The 16,753-nt window shown below is 45.7% G+C and overlaps 1 protein-coding gene across 8 annotated transcripts in view; it reads right to left on the bottom strand.

The window, feature by feature from the left end:
- Positions 1 to 16,753, bottom strand: part of ZMIZ1 (zinc finger MIZ-type containing 1) — a 449,347-nt gene that overhangs the window by 149,291 nt on the left and 283,303 nt on the right. For all 8 annotated transcript variants that reach the window (XM_078150873.1, XM_078150871.1, XM_021005985.2 and 5 more), the window contains one exon: positions 16,239 to 16,344. In XM_078150873.1, coding sequence (XP_078006999.1) covers positions 16,239 to 16,344 — 106 coding nt within the window. The remainder of the gene's footprint in view (positions 1 to 16,238; positions 16,345 to 16,753) is intronic.

The following is a 16,753-nucleotide window of genomic DNA, read 5'->3' as shown; positions in this document are numbered from 1 at the left end:
AAGGGCATCTTTGCCTCACATAAGGGATTTTAAAGGTGATGTCATCAATTCCATCCCTTGAGAGGCAGATAGAGAGAATTCATAACAATCACAGCTATCTCAAGGGCAGCCAGGTGGCAAAGTGAATAGAGAGCTGGGTCTGGAGTTGGGAAGACTCATCTTCCTGTGTTCAAAAATCCAGCCTCAGATACTTACTAGCTGTGTGACCCTGGTCAAGTCACTCAACCCTGTTTGCCTCAGTTTCCTCATCTGTAAAATGAGGTAAAGACAGAAATGGCAAACCACTCCTGTATCTTTGCCAAGAAAACCCCAAATGGGGTCATGAAGAGTAGACTCGACTGGAAAAATGGCTGAACAACAATAGCTATCTCAAAACAGAATAGATTGTCTTGTTAAGTAGTGGGTTCCCCCTCCTGGGTGTCTTCAAGCAAAGGCAATTGGATGTAAGGGGATTCTTGTACAAGTCACTCAATTAAATGGCTGAAGTGGCCCTAGATTCTGAGTCTAGAACTAGCAGTCAGGGAACCTGGCTTCTGGTCTGAGCTCTGCCAGACCAGATCAGGTCAAGGTCACTGGGTGACCTTGAGCATGTCCGAACTGCTTTCAGTTATGGGAACACAGGACAGGCATAGGGCCTTGACTTGTGATTTCATTGGTACAGGGAACTCCCAGGCAAGGAAGCTCCCTCTAGCACTGCAGGTAGGTACTAATTCACATTCTCACAATTGTAGTCTTAAGACAGCTGCTTAGAACAGAGTTGTTAAAAGACTTGGCCAAGGTCACACAGCCAGTATGGGTCAAAGACAGGAATGGAACTCAGGTCTTCTTGGCTTTAAGGAAGACTCTATCCATGTTGTTTCTACAACAGGAGTATATGACCTTTTTTTGTGTGTGCTATGGACCCCTCTAGCAGTCCAGAGAAGCCTATGAATCCCTTCTCAGAATGATGGGTTTTTTTTTTAGGCAATGGGGTTAAGTGACTTGCCCAGGGTCACACAGCTAGTAAGTGTTATGTGTCTGAGGCCGGATTTGATCTCAGGTCCTCCTGATTCCAGGGCTGGTGCTCTATCCACTGCGCCACCCAGCTGCCCCAGAATAATGTTTTTAAATGCCTAAAATAAAATATGCAGGATTGTAAAAAACACCAATAGTGAAATAATTATCAAAATGTTTTCAGAAAAAAAAAGTTCACAAAGCCTGGGTTAAGAAGCCCTGCCAAGAATTTCGAGGCCACCCAGTACAAGCTCATCCTATATATTTTTAATTTATTTTTTTCAATAAACAAAAATTGATTTTCTCTCCCTCTCCCTTTCCCCCATCGAAAAAGAAAAACAAAATCCTTGTAGCAAATATGCAAACTCATCATCTTCCAGGTGAGGAGACTAAGGCCAGAGAAGTTAAGACACTTGTCCAAGGTTACCCAGACATTAAGTGACAGTGGGGATTCAAACCCTGCTTTTCTGATTCCAATCTGGATCACTTTCTGCTCTATCTATTTAGCTGCCTCTTAGCTTCCTTATCTGTAAAATGAGGGGGTTGGTCCCTTTGTCCTAAACCGGCTAAGCTGGCTCTCCCTCCAAAGCCCAGACCCACGTGGCCCAGATAGCTGATTTCTCCCCTATGGAGGAGGGTGTGAGAGTTCAGCTGGGGCCATGGATGGCCTCTAGAGCTTGGCAGAAACAGCTTTTTAAAATGCGCATAGTGGAGAAAGAGGCTAGGATCTTATCCCAGCAGGGTCCCCAGAAGTGGGGGAGGAAAAGAGGAGACAGCCTTATCTGTATACCCCACCCCTCAGCCCCTCAGCATGTACATTCATGATAAAAGCCACTGGGAATGTTTAGGGTGGGGGTGGGAAGGAATGAAGGAAGGGTCAGGGTTGCCTCAGACCACTCTCTCCCAGAGCACAGGCCCACTTTCTCTCGTGGGGAAGCTGACTGACTCTATCCACTAGGCCTGCCCTGGAGAGTTTCCAAGGCCCACAAAGGGTAGACAATAATGGTCTAGGGCTGTGGCAGGCTCCTCCCTCCTGGCCCTTGCTTTCTCCCAAGAGACAAAAGGCAGGCAAACTCCATCCTGCAGTCTTGGACGGAATGCTGGCCAAGAAGGAAGTAAGATCCAGGGAGAGAGACAAAGGGGGACGGAGAAAGGGGGAAAGATGCAGCAGCAAAGAGGGGCTGAGGGAAGAAGAGAGAGAACCAGAGTCAGAGGCTGCCACAGACAAAGAAAGAGGAAAGTGGGCAGACAGCATGTTATGGCCTCTGAGGCTCTTCTCTCCCTCAAACCAAGGGGAACTCAGCTACAACTGGAGAATGCACAGGGAGAGCAAAGGGCACAGTAAGAAGTCAGCTTCTGATGAGAGAAAAAAAATACCCCCCCCCAATCACCCCAGGGGCCTTTCATTTTCCTCCCACAGAAATGAGCCCAGCTCCTGGAGTTGTCCTCTTATTTTTCAAACTCTCTCCACCAAAGCGCCCAAAATGACATCCCTCTCTGATCAACTCAACCATCTTTAACCCAGCTTTCTGCACCCCTCCGGTTTTGTCTAATTTGGGGGTCCAGATCTCTCTGGGGCTTCCCTTCTGGTCCCACCCCTTCCATTCTGCGACCACTGGCAGGAAGACTTGCTCTATCTATCCCTAAATTCGGGCTCCTCCTTTTCCCCAACCATCCCACTTGGTACATTGGGTTCCTAAACACCAGTGTAGAATGGAATCCAAATGGATGTGATTTCACTTAATTCCAAATTTATGATTGTTTGGATGTGGCCTGGGCTTAACTGGACCTCAGCCGACTCTCAACCTCACCAGAAAAGTGGGGGAGCTAATTAAGCTTGATAAGAAGTAAACAAAGTACAAGTGAGGGGGGGGGGCAGGGAGAAGTATGAATAGCTAAAGTACTCTAACAGAACAAATAGTTTTCAAGTACTATTTGCATCCATTAATATGCTAATTAGAAAGGGACTTATCTTTTCATTAAAGTAGCTTTGGCTGGCTGGACCTCCCCAAAAATATGGAGAAAGGGCAGGTAGGTGAGAACAGTGGTCAGAGTCCCAGGCTGGAGTCAGGAAGACTCATCTTCCTGAGTTCAAATCTGGTCTCAGACACTTACTAGCTGTGTGACCTTGGGCAAGCCAGTTAACCCTGATTACCTCAGTTTTCCTCATCTACAAAATGAGCCAGAGAAGGAAATGGCAAACCAGTCTAGTATCTTGGCCAAGAAAACACCAAAGTTTTTGGGTCACAAAGAGTCAGACATGACCAAAATGACTGAACCACAAAAATGGAGAAAATACAGGCTCAGAACTGAATCAGAGGACCTGCAGAGGGACATCCTTCACTGGAATCCTTTAGAAAAAACTGAACTTTCAGTCAGCAAGAGTACAGTTTTTTAATTCCAAGAGCATCTATTGGAGGTGACTCCTGAAGGGTGAAGATGGAAAGATGTCCATTTTGGGCTCTGTCTGTGTAGGTCAAAGAGCCTATGTGACACCTTGTACTTCAAAGAAGCTTGCAGAGGCTGATGGGATGGGATGGGGGACCTAGGTAAGTTGTAGCTTAGCCAAGGGCCAGGAATGAGTTGGTAGGGGAGCAGTGGTATACAATTCAATGTCAATGACAAATGGAAAAGGCAAAAAAGTTGGGGGAAATGACTGATCCACACCCTGAGGGTTTGCACAGGTCCTTCTGAGATAGTCAGAGAACCACAGGAAGGCCTCCAATGCACTCAGTAGGTCCTTAACCAGAGACTTTTCAAGAAGCCAAAAATCACACAGGATGGGGAATGGATGATTAGATCACAAATGCATTTAAGTTAAGTTAATGTAATATGTTTCAGTGATCTTAGATTTAAATGTCTTCATCACCTGGCCCCTTCCTACCTGTCTAACCTTCTTTTATACCTTACTGCCCTTCACACACTCTAGGCATCTTGGTTTGTTTGCATTTCTTGAAAATGTTGGTGTGTCTGCCATCTTCCATACTTTGCTCCTGGCTGTCCCCCAAGCATGCCTGGAATACCGTCACCTCCGTCCTCTAGTTTCCTTAGCTTCTTTCTAGATTCTGCAGGGGGAAGCTCCCTCCCCCCAGATTACCTTCACCTATCTATCCTTTATATCTTGCATGTACCTAATTGTTTACATGTTAGAATGTGGCCTCTGAGAACAGGGATGGGTTTTTGCCTTTCTTTGTACCTCCAGGTTTAGTATAGTTCCTGGCACACTTATGAAATGCTTATTGACCCTTGAGTGCCCCACCAATTATAACCTGATTTCCTACTTTGCAGTCAACCTTTGGTTCAGTTCTGACTTTCCAGAGTCCTTTTCAAAAACTCTAGTGCCAAGTCAGCAGTACCCAGCCAAGCCCAGGATCCATTTCACTTTCACACCTTCCAATCCACCCAAATCCTTCCTTCTAGGGGGCCCCAGTAAGATGGGAAGAATGCTAAGTACCTTCTTAGGACCAAGGCTCTCATTGCTTTAATCCTTTTACCTGGCAAGTTCTCTCCTCCAGAATTAATTGCTGCCTGGATAACTTAGTCTTGCCCAGCCCCAGGCATCCTCAGGGTAGAAAGTGCCCTTGGAATTCTGGAGAATCTTTGCTTTGTCAGCCAACTTCCTGGATAAGATTCCAGGTAGGATAGAGTCTGAGTGCCTGCTAGCCAGAGGCAATCACCTTCCCTGGGCACCAGGAACTTCAGACCCAAGGACAACATCACCTATGGAGGTTGCACTTAAGGCCTCCAATTTTTCCCTCTGGGGAAACCACCATTCCTTAATGCCTTCACACCAGCCACATTTCCTAGGCTACCCACAGGGCTAGAAAAGGAATCTTAGAAACCATCTAGTCTACATATTTAGACTGTGTGCTATTTCAGAGTAGGGACAGTGTTTTTGCCTTTCTTGGTACCCCTAGATTAGCATAGCCCTTGAAAGTTGTAAGGACTTGATAAATATTTGTTGCCTGATTGACTCATTTTACACACACACACACACACACACACACACACACACACACACACACACACACACACAGATATTCTTTTTATTTTTTTAAATTTTGTTTTGGAGGTTAAGTGACTTGCCTAGGGTCACACAGCTGGTAAGTGTCTGAGGCTAGATTTGAACTCAGGTCCTCCTAACTCCAGGGCCAGTACTCTACCCACTGTACCACCTAGCTCCACCCCACACATTAACATTCTTAAAGAACAGATCTCACCAAGTCACTCATTTGCTCAAGAATTTTCAGTGGCTCCCCACTGCCTTCAGGGCAAAGGACAAACTCCTCTTTTTATTATAATCTGGATCTTCTATATATACTGTAAACCAGGCTTGGCCTAATGACTGTTCCCAGCACACAACACTGGGCCTTCACCTCCATGCTTCTGCTCAGGCTCTTTTCTCCCCCTCTCTCTCCCACCCCTCCAATCTCCTCCTCTTGGAATTCCTAGCTGCCTTTAAGGCATAGCTTCAGTATAGCCTCCTTCAACAGATTTTCTCCAATTTTCCTAGTTGTTAGTGCTGACTCTCACCTTCCATCCCCACCCTCAGTCCAATAGCTGTTATTTATTTTGTAAATATCCTGGATTTATTTTTCTGTGAGTATGTAACAGTCTCCCAGAAGAATTTAAACTCCTTGAAAGCAGGGAGTATCTCCCTTTTTAATTTTGTATCCTCTGCATAAGCAGGACTTACTGTCTGGCACAGAGTAAAGGTTTTGGAAATACCATGGGGATGATTCTTATGTGTGAGTGTGTGTGCGCGCGCGCGCGCGCGCGTGTGTGTGTGTGTGTGTGTGTGTGTGTGTGTGTGTGTGTGTGTGTGTGTGTGTGTGTGAAGGGGGGGGAGGAGAAGAAGGCTGCAGCTGACTTGGCCTTGACTACTTTTCCAATTCTAATCTGGGAATTTTTTTGGAGAGAATGAATGAATGAATGAATGAATGAATGAATGAATGAATGAAGCATTTGTTAAGTATTTACTTTGTGCAAAGCAATGTGCTAAGTGCTAGGGAGGTGAAAAGACAGAGTAAGACAGTCTCTGCTCTTCAGGTGCTCATATCCTAATGGATAAGACAATGCTGTGGAAACTTTCAGTGGGGAGATGGCAAAGGCCAGTGATGTCATTTAACCTTCTCAACAGCTATCCTGGAATGAGTTTGTCTGGATTTTTGACAAGGAAATTAACTGCACTGAGGACATACAGTAGGATTGAAAGGCAAGTGCTTTTAAGTGGGTGCAGCAGAATTTTGGAGGCTGGCCAATTCTAAGATTCCTCTCCTGCTCTATGCATTGAAAATGTCAGATAATCCCTAGTCCATCTGGAACTCAAGAGACAGCTCCAGGCCTGGTCAGCCTATCTTCCAGACAGAGGACAAGTGAACCACGATTTTACTCCCTGGATTACTCAGGACACGTCAGACATCCATGACCATGGCTGTATTGAGAAAGTCACGAGGGAGTGTGGGAACCCTGCTTTGGCCAGGAGAGGATTCTCAATACCCCCCTCCAGCTCATTTGGATGCTTCAAACCTGGGCTGAGACAGAGAGGCATGTGTTCTAGGCAGTGAACTTCAGGGGAGCAGTGAAATTTTAGATTCCAGAAGCCCAATCTGATCCCTGGGAATAAGCCTGTAGAACTCTCAAAAGTTAATTGACAAAAAGAAAGATGAACTAGGAAGATGTAATGCTCCTTTGGAATACTTCTCCAATTAGGATCGTTCTCTTTGTAAGCAGTTAGTCTGATGGTAATCCTCCACTTGATGACGCATTGATTGGGTGTACTCCTGGCATAACTGGAGCGGTCTGACTTTGAAAGCCCATGGACAGGTTGGGGTTACTGTTTTTACTGGAAACAGTCTGACTTCATATTATGGGAGAAATAATGGCTTAGACCTGGAGTCAAGACTACTTGGGTTCAAATCCCACCTCCAACACTTATTAGATGTTTTATCTTAAGTCAAACAATTTCTCTGAGCCTCAATTTCCTTCTCTATAAAATGGGGTTAATGATGCCTGGCGTATCTAGTTGTGAGGCTCAAAGGCTTGGAAATTAATCAGTCATCAAGCATTTATTAAGACCTATATAAGTGCCAGGCACTGTCCTAGGGATACAAAGACAGAAATGAAATAGTCCCTGCCGTCATGCAGCTGACATTCTATAGAGGGAGACAATACATACCCACAGAGATGCATAGAAATATGTATACAAAAATAAATACAAGGTAATTTCAAGGGGAAAGCATTGGCAGCTGGGGGTGGTGGGCGAGATCAGGAAAGGTCTCATGTAAAAGGGGGTATCTGATCCATAAAGCCTTAAAGCACTATATAAATACCAGTTATTATGATCCAGTCCCTAATATGACCCTTACAACATCTTTGTGAAGTAGGTTGGAATTATTATCCTCAGAGGACATACAAGGAAATTGAAGCCAAGAAAGATAAGGTGGATTACCCAAGAGATCAGAACTGAGGATTCTAGAGTCCTTTCCAGTAGACCAAGTCCCAGCCATTCAAAGATAGGCAGCTTAATACATCCAGGGCTCCCACCAAGGGAATCCTATCACCTGCTTCCTGCCTTCCTGTTTCTGTCTCTCTGGGCGGCTTGAATTTTTTTTTTTAAACTGTCATTTCTTATGTCTTTCCTGAGCTGGTAGAGTGACAAATATGTGTTTGTTTGGAGTGGATAGACCTGAGTTCAAATCCTACCTCAGACATTTACTAGCATGGGAGCCCTGGTCTCATCTATAAAATAGGAACAATAACAGTACCTACATAAGTGGGTTGTTGTGAAGTTCAAGTGAGATAATATATGGAAAGTGTTTTTCAAACCTCAAAGGGTGATGTAAATGTTGGCTATTACTATTATTATTATTATTATTATTATTATTATTATTTTGAGTCCCTTATCCAACTTTTCTACTTAAGGCTGACACCTCCCTCTATAGGTATAGAGGTTGACTGAACAGCTTGCGGTAGGAAGTCAAAAGAACACTGGAGGAGTTAGAAGACTGTATGTCAGTCCTGGCTGGCTGTGTGACCAACGTGCCTGAGCCTTATTTTTCCCATCTGAAAAACAGGGCTCATGGTCCCTGCTCTGGCTCTCTATCTCATGTGTCTTTGGAGTGACAAATGAGATAATGGATAAGAAGAGCACTTTGCAAACTATAAAACGCTGTACAAATGTTAGCTATGATAGATGTTGCAAAGACAAACCTGTCCTTCTTTGAGACGCTCTGTCCCTGCCTGTGCTCCTGTGCCCTAGACACTTACCTAAGTATATCGTCATTGCCTGATGGATGAGTGGAGGTTGAATATGTGCCGGCAGCACATCCTCCCCCTCCTGGGTTGGGGTGCCTCTGTTCCCTTCCTCCCTTGCACATCTGACAGGCTGAGAAAACAAATCATCGCCAAGTCGGCCTCCTCAGCAAATCCCTGAAAACCTGAAGCTTAGTGGGAGAGCTACCTCGGAGCTAATCTCACCAGATCAGGGGGAGATGAGATAGATGACAGATTTCTTAACAAGAAAAGGCAGGCCCCCTGGGGATACCGGGGAGTCAGAGAGGGTTGTATCAGAGGAAACTGCTGAGACAGCACAGGATATTGTGGGCTCCCGGCTCTTTCTGCATCTATCTCCTCCTGTATGTGTCTCACTCTCCATTTGTTTTCTCTCTCTTCCTCTCCTTTCCTCCTCCCCTACCCTCATTTGCCTACTTTCTTCAGTCTTGGCCTGGAATCTTCACTCCTAAATCCCCAGGGCATTCAAACCTAGTCAAGGCATCAATTTTCCCAAGCCAGGAGCCATCAGAGTCCACCCCTCTCCATATCTGGAAATGCCTATTCACTAGGCCTCCTCTTCCCCATCTTTCTCTCAATGGTGGAGCCGGATTAATCCCAAATCAACAGAACACTCAAGCCCTCAAAGCCTTCTGCCTGAAGGAGTGGAGAGGAAAAGGATGCTGGTTCAGCTAACAAATGTAAAACAAAAACCTGAGTGGAAAGAGAGTTGGAAGCCTAGGTTCTAGTCCCCAGTGCTATCTATTAGTCACCAGCTATTTGACATTGGGCAAGTCACTTTCCCTGTCTAGGTACCCAGGATCACGGATACAGAGCTAGAAGAAACCCAGAAAGTTATCTAACCCAAACCCCTTCATTTTACAAATGAGGAAACTGAGGCCCAACCAGATACAGTGAGTTGCTGGAGGTCACAAAGGAAGCAAACATCCACACTGGGAGTCTCAGTCTCCCTCTCTGTTGAGTGGCTCCCTCTCTAAAAGTCTCTTATTCTGAAATCCAGCAATTCTAGCTTAGAATTAAATAAAAAGTAAATAGCTTAGAATTAAAGGTTAAAGTAGCTCAGTTAATGGTAAGGGAAGAGGCTACTCTGGTTTACTGAGTGTTAAACTAAAAGATCCTTTTGGTTTCAGGCCTTGTTGAAACATATTCCAATATACTATACACTGTTCATTCTGGGTAGCAAAACTGAATCTCTGAGGATAAAGACTCTCCCAGTGCCTAAGGGTCACTCTTTTGACAGGATTCTTCTAGTTCTTCTAGTGACAGGATTCTAGACACTGGGCTGGAAGGGAGTTTGCAGGGGGGAAAGTGAATTGGAGAACTCCCAACTTGTTCAGTGTATCCCACAGTCCACGTGGCTCAGCAAAGAAACAGCAAATAGCCAGAGGCCTGGAGCTCTTCCATGGACATGCCATTAGTAAGTCTAGTGATTCAGGTAGGGCTGGTGTTATGCTGCCTGTGTGCCTGTGGTTTCAGGGGGGTCCCCGGATCTTTTTTCTTCTGCCACTTAAGAAAATCTTTTGCTCTCCTGGTCCTGAGACTTTAAGGACAGCACAGCCTTTCTTTTCCTTGTGGTCTAAAGTCCAAATACTCTGGGGGAGGGAGTCTCAAATAAATGTTTGTTGATTAATTGACTCAATAAACTATTCAGACTTACATATAAGTGACTCATAGTTGAACTTGGGTTGAAAACAGATAGATTTCCAATAGAGGAGAGGAGAGAGAGCATAGAGCATTGGCTACCTGAACGTGGATGGCGGGAGCATGGTGGGAAAGGCCCAAAAAGAGGACATTGAGGTGTTTTAAGACAGAATTTCTGCTTCTGTGGGAAAATGTGTAGGGTGAAGCAGGGAGGCACTCTGAGGTCTAAAAGCCTCGAAAAGGTACAGCTTAAATCTTTAGGGACTGCTTGGAATCAATGGCATGGATGGGATCTGCTGCGTTCAGCGGGTTGGGGGGGGAACTGATGTATGTCAACAAATTCTCTAATATGAATGTGTGTCAACCACAGGGCAGCCTAACAGTAAGCTGTTTCTCACGATGAATGCCCGGAAGCCAAGCTGAGGGGCTCTTGTCAAAGACATAGCTTCTTCAGTGGGTGTGACCCATGAACACCACCATTTGTATGATGAGTGTCTCCAACCCTCCTTGTTTTTGGGGAGGGCCATAGGGCAAGGACGGAGGGAGCAGAGATGATGATGATGAGGTCAGATCAGAGCATGAAAGAAGAGAGGTAGCCAACTTTAAGGGCAACTTTAAAAAGCCAGTAGCATAGTCTGGGGTTCAAGAGCAAATCAGCTTGGCTGGCAGAGGCAGCCACACAGCAAAAACACAAAGCGGGTAAAAAAGGTAAAAGACAGCAGGGCTGTTTATGGTAAGGACTCACATTACAAAGAGAGACATGTGGCAAGCATGCCTTCAACAGGAAGCAATTAACCAGGGAACAGAAGAGTTGCTTCTCAAGCACCCTGAATTGGGGGGTGGCAGGCTGGTATTAGTCTGGATGGCTGGCTCTATCCCTCAAGCATGTCCCATACACTTCAATTCATTATCCTATCCTAAAATCTCCCATAAGTACTGGGGAGAAACATACCCAGTTCCTTTGAAGTGGGAAGATTCTATGTTCCTTGGTCACCTAAGGCCACAGAGCCCAGAGACTATACAACCGATTCCATAATGAAGCTAGGATTTAGGGGCTTAGTTGCCGGGACAAAGCTGCGTCTGAGGGAAGCCCAAACTCAGCCTCAGCCTGTGTTTTCACCCCCACGAGGTGCCCACAGACTTCCTGAGGCCCTATAACACTAACAGACCACTCAGTTGCAGCCACCAGTGGGGTGGGACTATCAGAATTTTGGATTTTCAATTCACTATGGGCCAGGGGAAGGTAGACAGAGAGAGACAGAGAACTTGTCTAGACTAAACGTGCCTGTAAGAAATTGTTCGACTTTATCCAAACTAATGGTTTCCTTATTTAGCTGAAGGCTGTTATATTGCTTAGAGGCAGTCAACTCCCCACCCCCCCAACAAAATAACCCAAAAGAAAGGTGTTTGTTGATCATGGCATCAAACGATAGATTCTGCTGGTCCTTATTCTTTCGTTCCCAAAGCTAATTTTGTTTATGGGATGTGATGGTTTTTAAAACCACCCTTCCCCATGCTGAGGCCCCTTAATGAGCGCAGTTTAATAACAAACCATTAGGTTGACAAAAGGGTCAACTTTTCATACAGGCAGAAATGACTAATCTGCTCACTGCTGGTAGACAGTTGCCCAGCACACATGTAATTTACAAGTCCCCAGAGAAAAATGGTAGTGTGGGTGATCTGCCTCACTTTGGAAGCAAGAGGAAAGACTACAGAAAACTTGCACCCTCAGTTTTAAGGTCTAAAATACTCTTAGCCCAGAGAAGAGATAACCTCCCCCCCCCCACTCCCATTCAGGCTCCAGAAAGATCAGTTATTGTCACAGAAGAGGGTAGGGCTAAGGGGGTTTAGGTTGGATCAAGAAGGCTTCATGTCAGACACCAGGGACGACTTCCTAATGGCAAGGGTGAAAAAAAAAACCATAGGAAAGGTCTGCAGAGGGCATGTAGATGGGGCGTCTTTCTGGGAAGTTATTCAGAAAAGGATGCTTAGGTAAGGAAGTTATTCTGGGGGGAAGGGGAGATCAAATGGCCTTTGGAAGGGTTCCCTAGCCAAAGAGTGGCCATGAGAAGACAAGTGGTCAGGAGTGGGGGTGGGAGAAAGGAAGCCTGAGCAAAAACCAGAGGCTGCACAAGAACAAAGCATTGCTGAGTCTCTGAAAGGGAATGGTTTACACTTAGCAGCCTGGCTTGGCCAGTCTGTTGGAGAGAGAGAGAGAGACAGAGAGAGATCCTGTGTGTGATTCCCTCCCTCTCTGTCACTCTCCTGAGGTGCACAGGTTCCGGAGTCTCTCTTTCCTCTGCACAGCCCTGCCCCCCCCCCCTTCTGCACCAGAAAGCCCAGGAGGGAGTTTGCAGCCGCCATCATCTCTGTGGACAAAGCACTCGCTCTGCATGATCTCATCTGTCATCCCCCTGTCCGGCCCCAGCCTGGCCTCCTGATGAAAGAGAGAGAGAGAGAGAGAGAGAGAGAGAGAGAGAGAGAGAGAGAGAGAGAGAGAGAGAGAGAGAGAGAGAGATCTAAAGATCAAGACACAGATGGGGAAATGCAAGAGAGAAGAGAGACAGAAAAACACAGAGACACAGAAGGAGAAATACAGTCAGAAACTGGATGAGAGAGACAGGGGAGGGTTTAGGTGGAAAGAGACAGAAAATCAGAGATAGAGAGCCAGCTACCAGACACAGAGAAAGAGACAGATGCAGAAACAGAGACAAAGACAGAAAGTCAGACACATGCAGACAGACACAGAACCAGCACCAGACAAAGAGAGACAGAGATAGAAACGGAGACAAAGACAGAAACAGAAAGTCAGATGTAGAGACAGAGAGACAATGACAGAGAAAGTCAGACTGACAACAGAAACAGACACACAGCTAGCACCAGAGAGAGAGAGAGACAGACAGAAACAGAGAGACAGAGACAGAAAGATTGACAGAGCCAGAAAGTCAGACAGACAAAGACCCAGCACCAGACATAGAGACAGAGAAACACCAGAGAGAGGGTGACACAGAAGTAGAGAAAGAAACAGAGAGAAAGTCAGGCGGCCAAGGGAGAGAGCATGATGCTGAGTGGGTAGGAAGGCAAAAACAGGACCAATGAGAAACACTAGGAGAAAATGAGATGGATCCATGATCTATCAGAGAGCCCGCCAGAAGCCCTGAAGCTAGGGCACTCAGGGAGTTCAGGGCACCTGGGAAGGCAGAAATATTGGAGTCTGTGGACAACAGAGGTTCCTCTGGCCCTGTGCTCTCCTGTCCTTTCCTTCAAGGTTCTTAATCTGGGGTCCTTGCACCCAGGGGGAGATTTCAGGGACTCAATGATCTGGGACAGAAAAAAATGCTATCTTTATTTTCACAGACTTCTAATGAAAATGCAACATTTCCTTCCATTACCAGATTGACAAAGGGGTTTATGACTCAAAAAAAAGTTAAAAGCCTTGTTCTGGGAGCTCTGTGTTGAAGTAGCTGAGACAGTCAGCATTTGGTCCATGTTCCTTGTCAAGGCTTAAAGAGCATCAGCAGGTTAGGGGAATGGATAGAAGGGGAAGAAGAAGAAATGAGACGAAAACTAAATAATCTCTGGGGTCCCCCCGCCCCGCCTGCAGCCTTCCACAGGGAATGCCCAGAGTATAAAGACGTAGCAGATGCCAGGGCAGCCAGCAGGAGGGCAAAACAGGCTGAGGAGATGAGAGAGACAGAGCCTGAGAGACAGATGCAGAGACAGAGACACAGAAAGGAGCCCGAGTCACAGAAAGCGAGTTGGGGAAAGAAAAAGGTGCTCGATATTGAGAGATAGAGACAAAGAGATGTCAGAGATATAGAGACAGGTAGAGAAAAAAATCAGGGAAAGAGAAATATGTAACAGAGGGCACAGAAAAAAAAAGATTAAGAGAGAGATATACATACAGAGACACAGAAAGACTCATATGCACAAATCAGGAGGTACAGAGCAACCTAGACATGTGAAGAGAGATCACCTTTTTCCAGAAGGCTTTCGCAGTCCTCCTTAATCTTAATGTCTTCCTTCCAAGTCTACTTCCAATTTATGCTATCTATATTTATTAAGCACTACAATGTGTGAAGGCGCTGTGTGAAGTCCTAGACATGGAAAAGTACAATAACAAAGAGGAAACAGACCCTGTCCTCAAAGAGCTTACATTTTCCAGAATGAAATGGAACCCTCCAATTAAACAGGATGCATGCTGGCCCAGGCAATACTGGTGAGTAAAATTGTAGATGGAATCCCTGGGCACCATCACGAGACTTTGAAAACCGGGTTCCTGATATAAAGACTGATGGATGAGAGCAATACAGTAGGGAGGAAGAAGGATGAAGCCCACCTTGAGCCCCTCTGGGAAGAAGGAAGATGGGATGATAATTAGGAAGGATAAGGATAAAAATCAGGGACCATAACTTGGGGTCTATAGAGCCCCACAGGGTCCCTGGAGAGATTTCTAGGACTCTATGGACTTGGATGGGAAAAAACCAATTCCGTGTTCATATTTGCCAACTCCGGTTTGCTTTGTAATCCTATGGGTTTTATTTTATACATTTAAAAACATTATTCTGAGAAGGGGTCCACAGACTTAATCAGACTGCTAAAACGCAGCATGATGTAAAAAAGATTAAAGAGCCCTAGGGGAAATCAAGGGTGATAACGTAGAGCGGAAAGAACATTGGTTTGGGAATCAGGAGCACAAAGTTTGAGAGCTGGCTTTGCCACTAACTTGCTGTGTGGCCTTGGTGAAGACACCGTATCTCTGAACTGGCTAAGTTCTGAGATCTCTTCAAAGAATCTCAGCAATGGAACTAACTGGAACTAAAAATCAAAATGGCGGGAAAAGGGTGGCTGGAAGGGGGAGAGTGTGTGGGGTGTGTGTGTGTGTGTTGTGTGTGTGTGTGTGTGTGTGTGTGTGTGTGTTGTGTGTGTGTGTGTGTGTGTGTTGAGCTTGGCTTCCCTGGAAGTTCCCAAAACCAACGAATGGTTTAAAAACAGAAGCAGGATCAGGCAGAGAAGGTATTCTTAGCAGCGGCACATTGGCCAGGGGGTGTAGGGGACGGCTCAATAAGGCTGAATACGGACAGAAATGATAAGAGGGAGAGGAGAAGAAATGAATGAAAGGAAGGCTCTTTGAATGACTCACACTCATATCAAACCAGAACTTTTCCAGAATAGGATATAGAGAAAGAGGCCAAGTGGGTGCTGGGCGAGGGTCATTTACTTGGGGACACCCAGCTGGAGCTGAGGGGGAGGAAGAGTAGTCACCACTGTCATCATTAGTAAATGTTACTGTTGGCAGTTATTGCTTTGCATGTTATTATTCATAATTAAACACTGATGACACTTGCAATCATGATGGTATTGATAAATGAGATCAACCCTTGTTTCAGAGCCTGCGGCAGCCCTCCACATACCAGTGCAGAAGAGAGAAGGAAATCAAGCTGGGTGGAGGCTGAGCCTCACCAAACAGTGATGGAGAGAATGTCTGGGATGCTGGGAAAAAGCTGAGTTTTTGCATTGGCAGGCCAAGAGCCAGCGGCCTAATGCATAGGTGCTACCGCTCACTTCCCAAGCCCCTTTATAGGGCAAGAACCTTTGGGAGGTGCTGAGAGGTATATGTATTCAGAGATTTGATTACATTAATTTAAGCCCGGGCCCAACATGAAAGAAACCCAGTAGATTCAGTTCCGAGCTTCTCTTTTGGAATTCCGCCTGTTTCTTGGTGGAGCTTCTGAAGTCACCAGCCTAACTCTGCCCAGCGCCTGAAGGAGTTGGCATAGGTTATAATAACTGGCAGCAGCAATTATGTCAGTTAGAGCCACAATCACAATAGCACTTCAAGGTTTTCTAAGAGCTTTAAATCCTCATCTCACTTGTTCCTCACAACCATCCTGGAAAGGTACTATTGTTCACTCCATTTTACAGATCAGGAAACTGAGGCTGAGGGAAGTTAAGGGACATGCTCAGGTTTAAACGGCTCTCAATGGCTTCTGGTGGGATTTGAATCCAGGTCTGCTCTTCCTGACTTCAAGTCCAGCTCTCTGTTTTTTGGTCATTAATACATTATTTTAAACGAATAATAAACAATTTCCCCTCCCATTCACTCTCCTCAGTGGAAAAGAAAACAAAAACAAAAGCACTCTTAAATCTGGTGCTCTGCTGCGAGTCCACCTTCAAACCCTATTGATGTAAAGACAGAACAATGGCAAGAAAGAGGCCGGTTGTAAAAGACCCTCTGCTAGGGAAGGCCGGGCTTCACAGTGCCCCTCGAAAGGGAGTGTGGGGAGGACGCATGACGAGGTTGTGCCTACCAGCTGATTTTGGAGTGAATTTGTCTCGGTTTGCTGCACATACGGCCAGCAGTCTATAGCCAAGATCCAGGTCAAATCCTTGTTGGGCTGCTACTCTACTAACAACCTGAAAAGAGACAGAGAGAAAGAGAGAAAGTGTGTCATTTTCCAAATAAATGTCAAGTCAAAACATCTAACCGTACCTGCTTCCACAGAGAGCAGCATTTGGGGGGAATTGTAGTACCTCTAATATACTCTCCACATATTGCCACTCATATAACATCATCATCACCATTATCATCACCATCCCCACCATCATCATTATCATCACCACCACTGCCACCATCATCCGCACCACTATAATTATCCCTACCACCACCACCACCATCACCACCACCATCATCCCCACCACCACCATCATTATCACCACCACCACCGCCACCATCATCCCTCCCCACCATTATCATCACCACCACCACCACCACCATCATCACCACAACCACCACCATCATCACTACCATCACCCTCATCATCCT

The sequence above is a fragment of the Phascolarctos cinereus genome, unplaced genomic scaffold (assembly GCF_003287225.1).
Source record: "Phascolarctos cinereus isolate Bilbo 61053 unplaced genomic scaffold, phaCin_HiC Scaffold_3;HRSCAF=262, whole genome shotgun sequence".
Classification (NCBI taxonomy): domain Eukaryota; kingdom Metazoa; phylum Chordata; class Mammalia; order Diprotodontia; family Phascolarctidae; genus Phascolarctos; species Phascolarctos cinereus.
The sequence above is the reverse complement of the archived record's forward strand: the minus strand, read 5'-3'. Positions and strand labels throughout refer to the sequence as shown.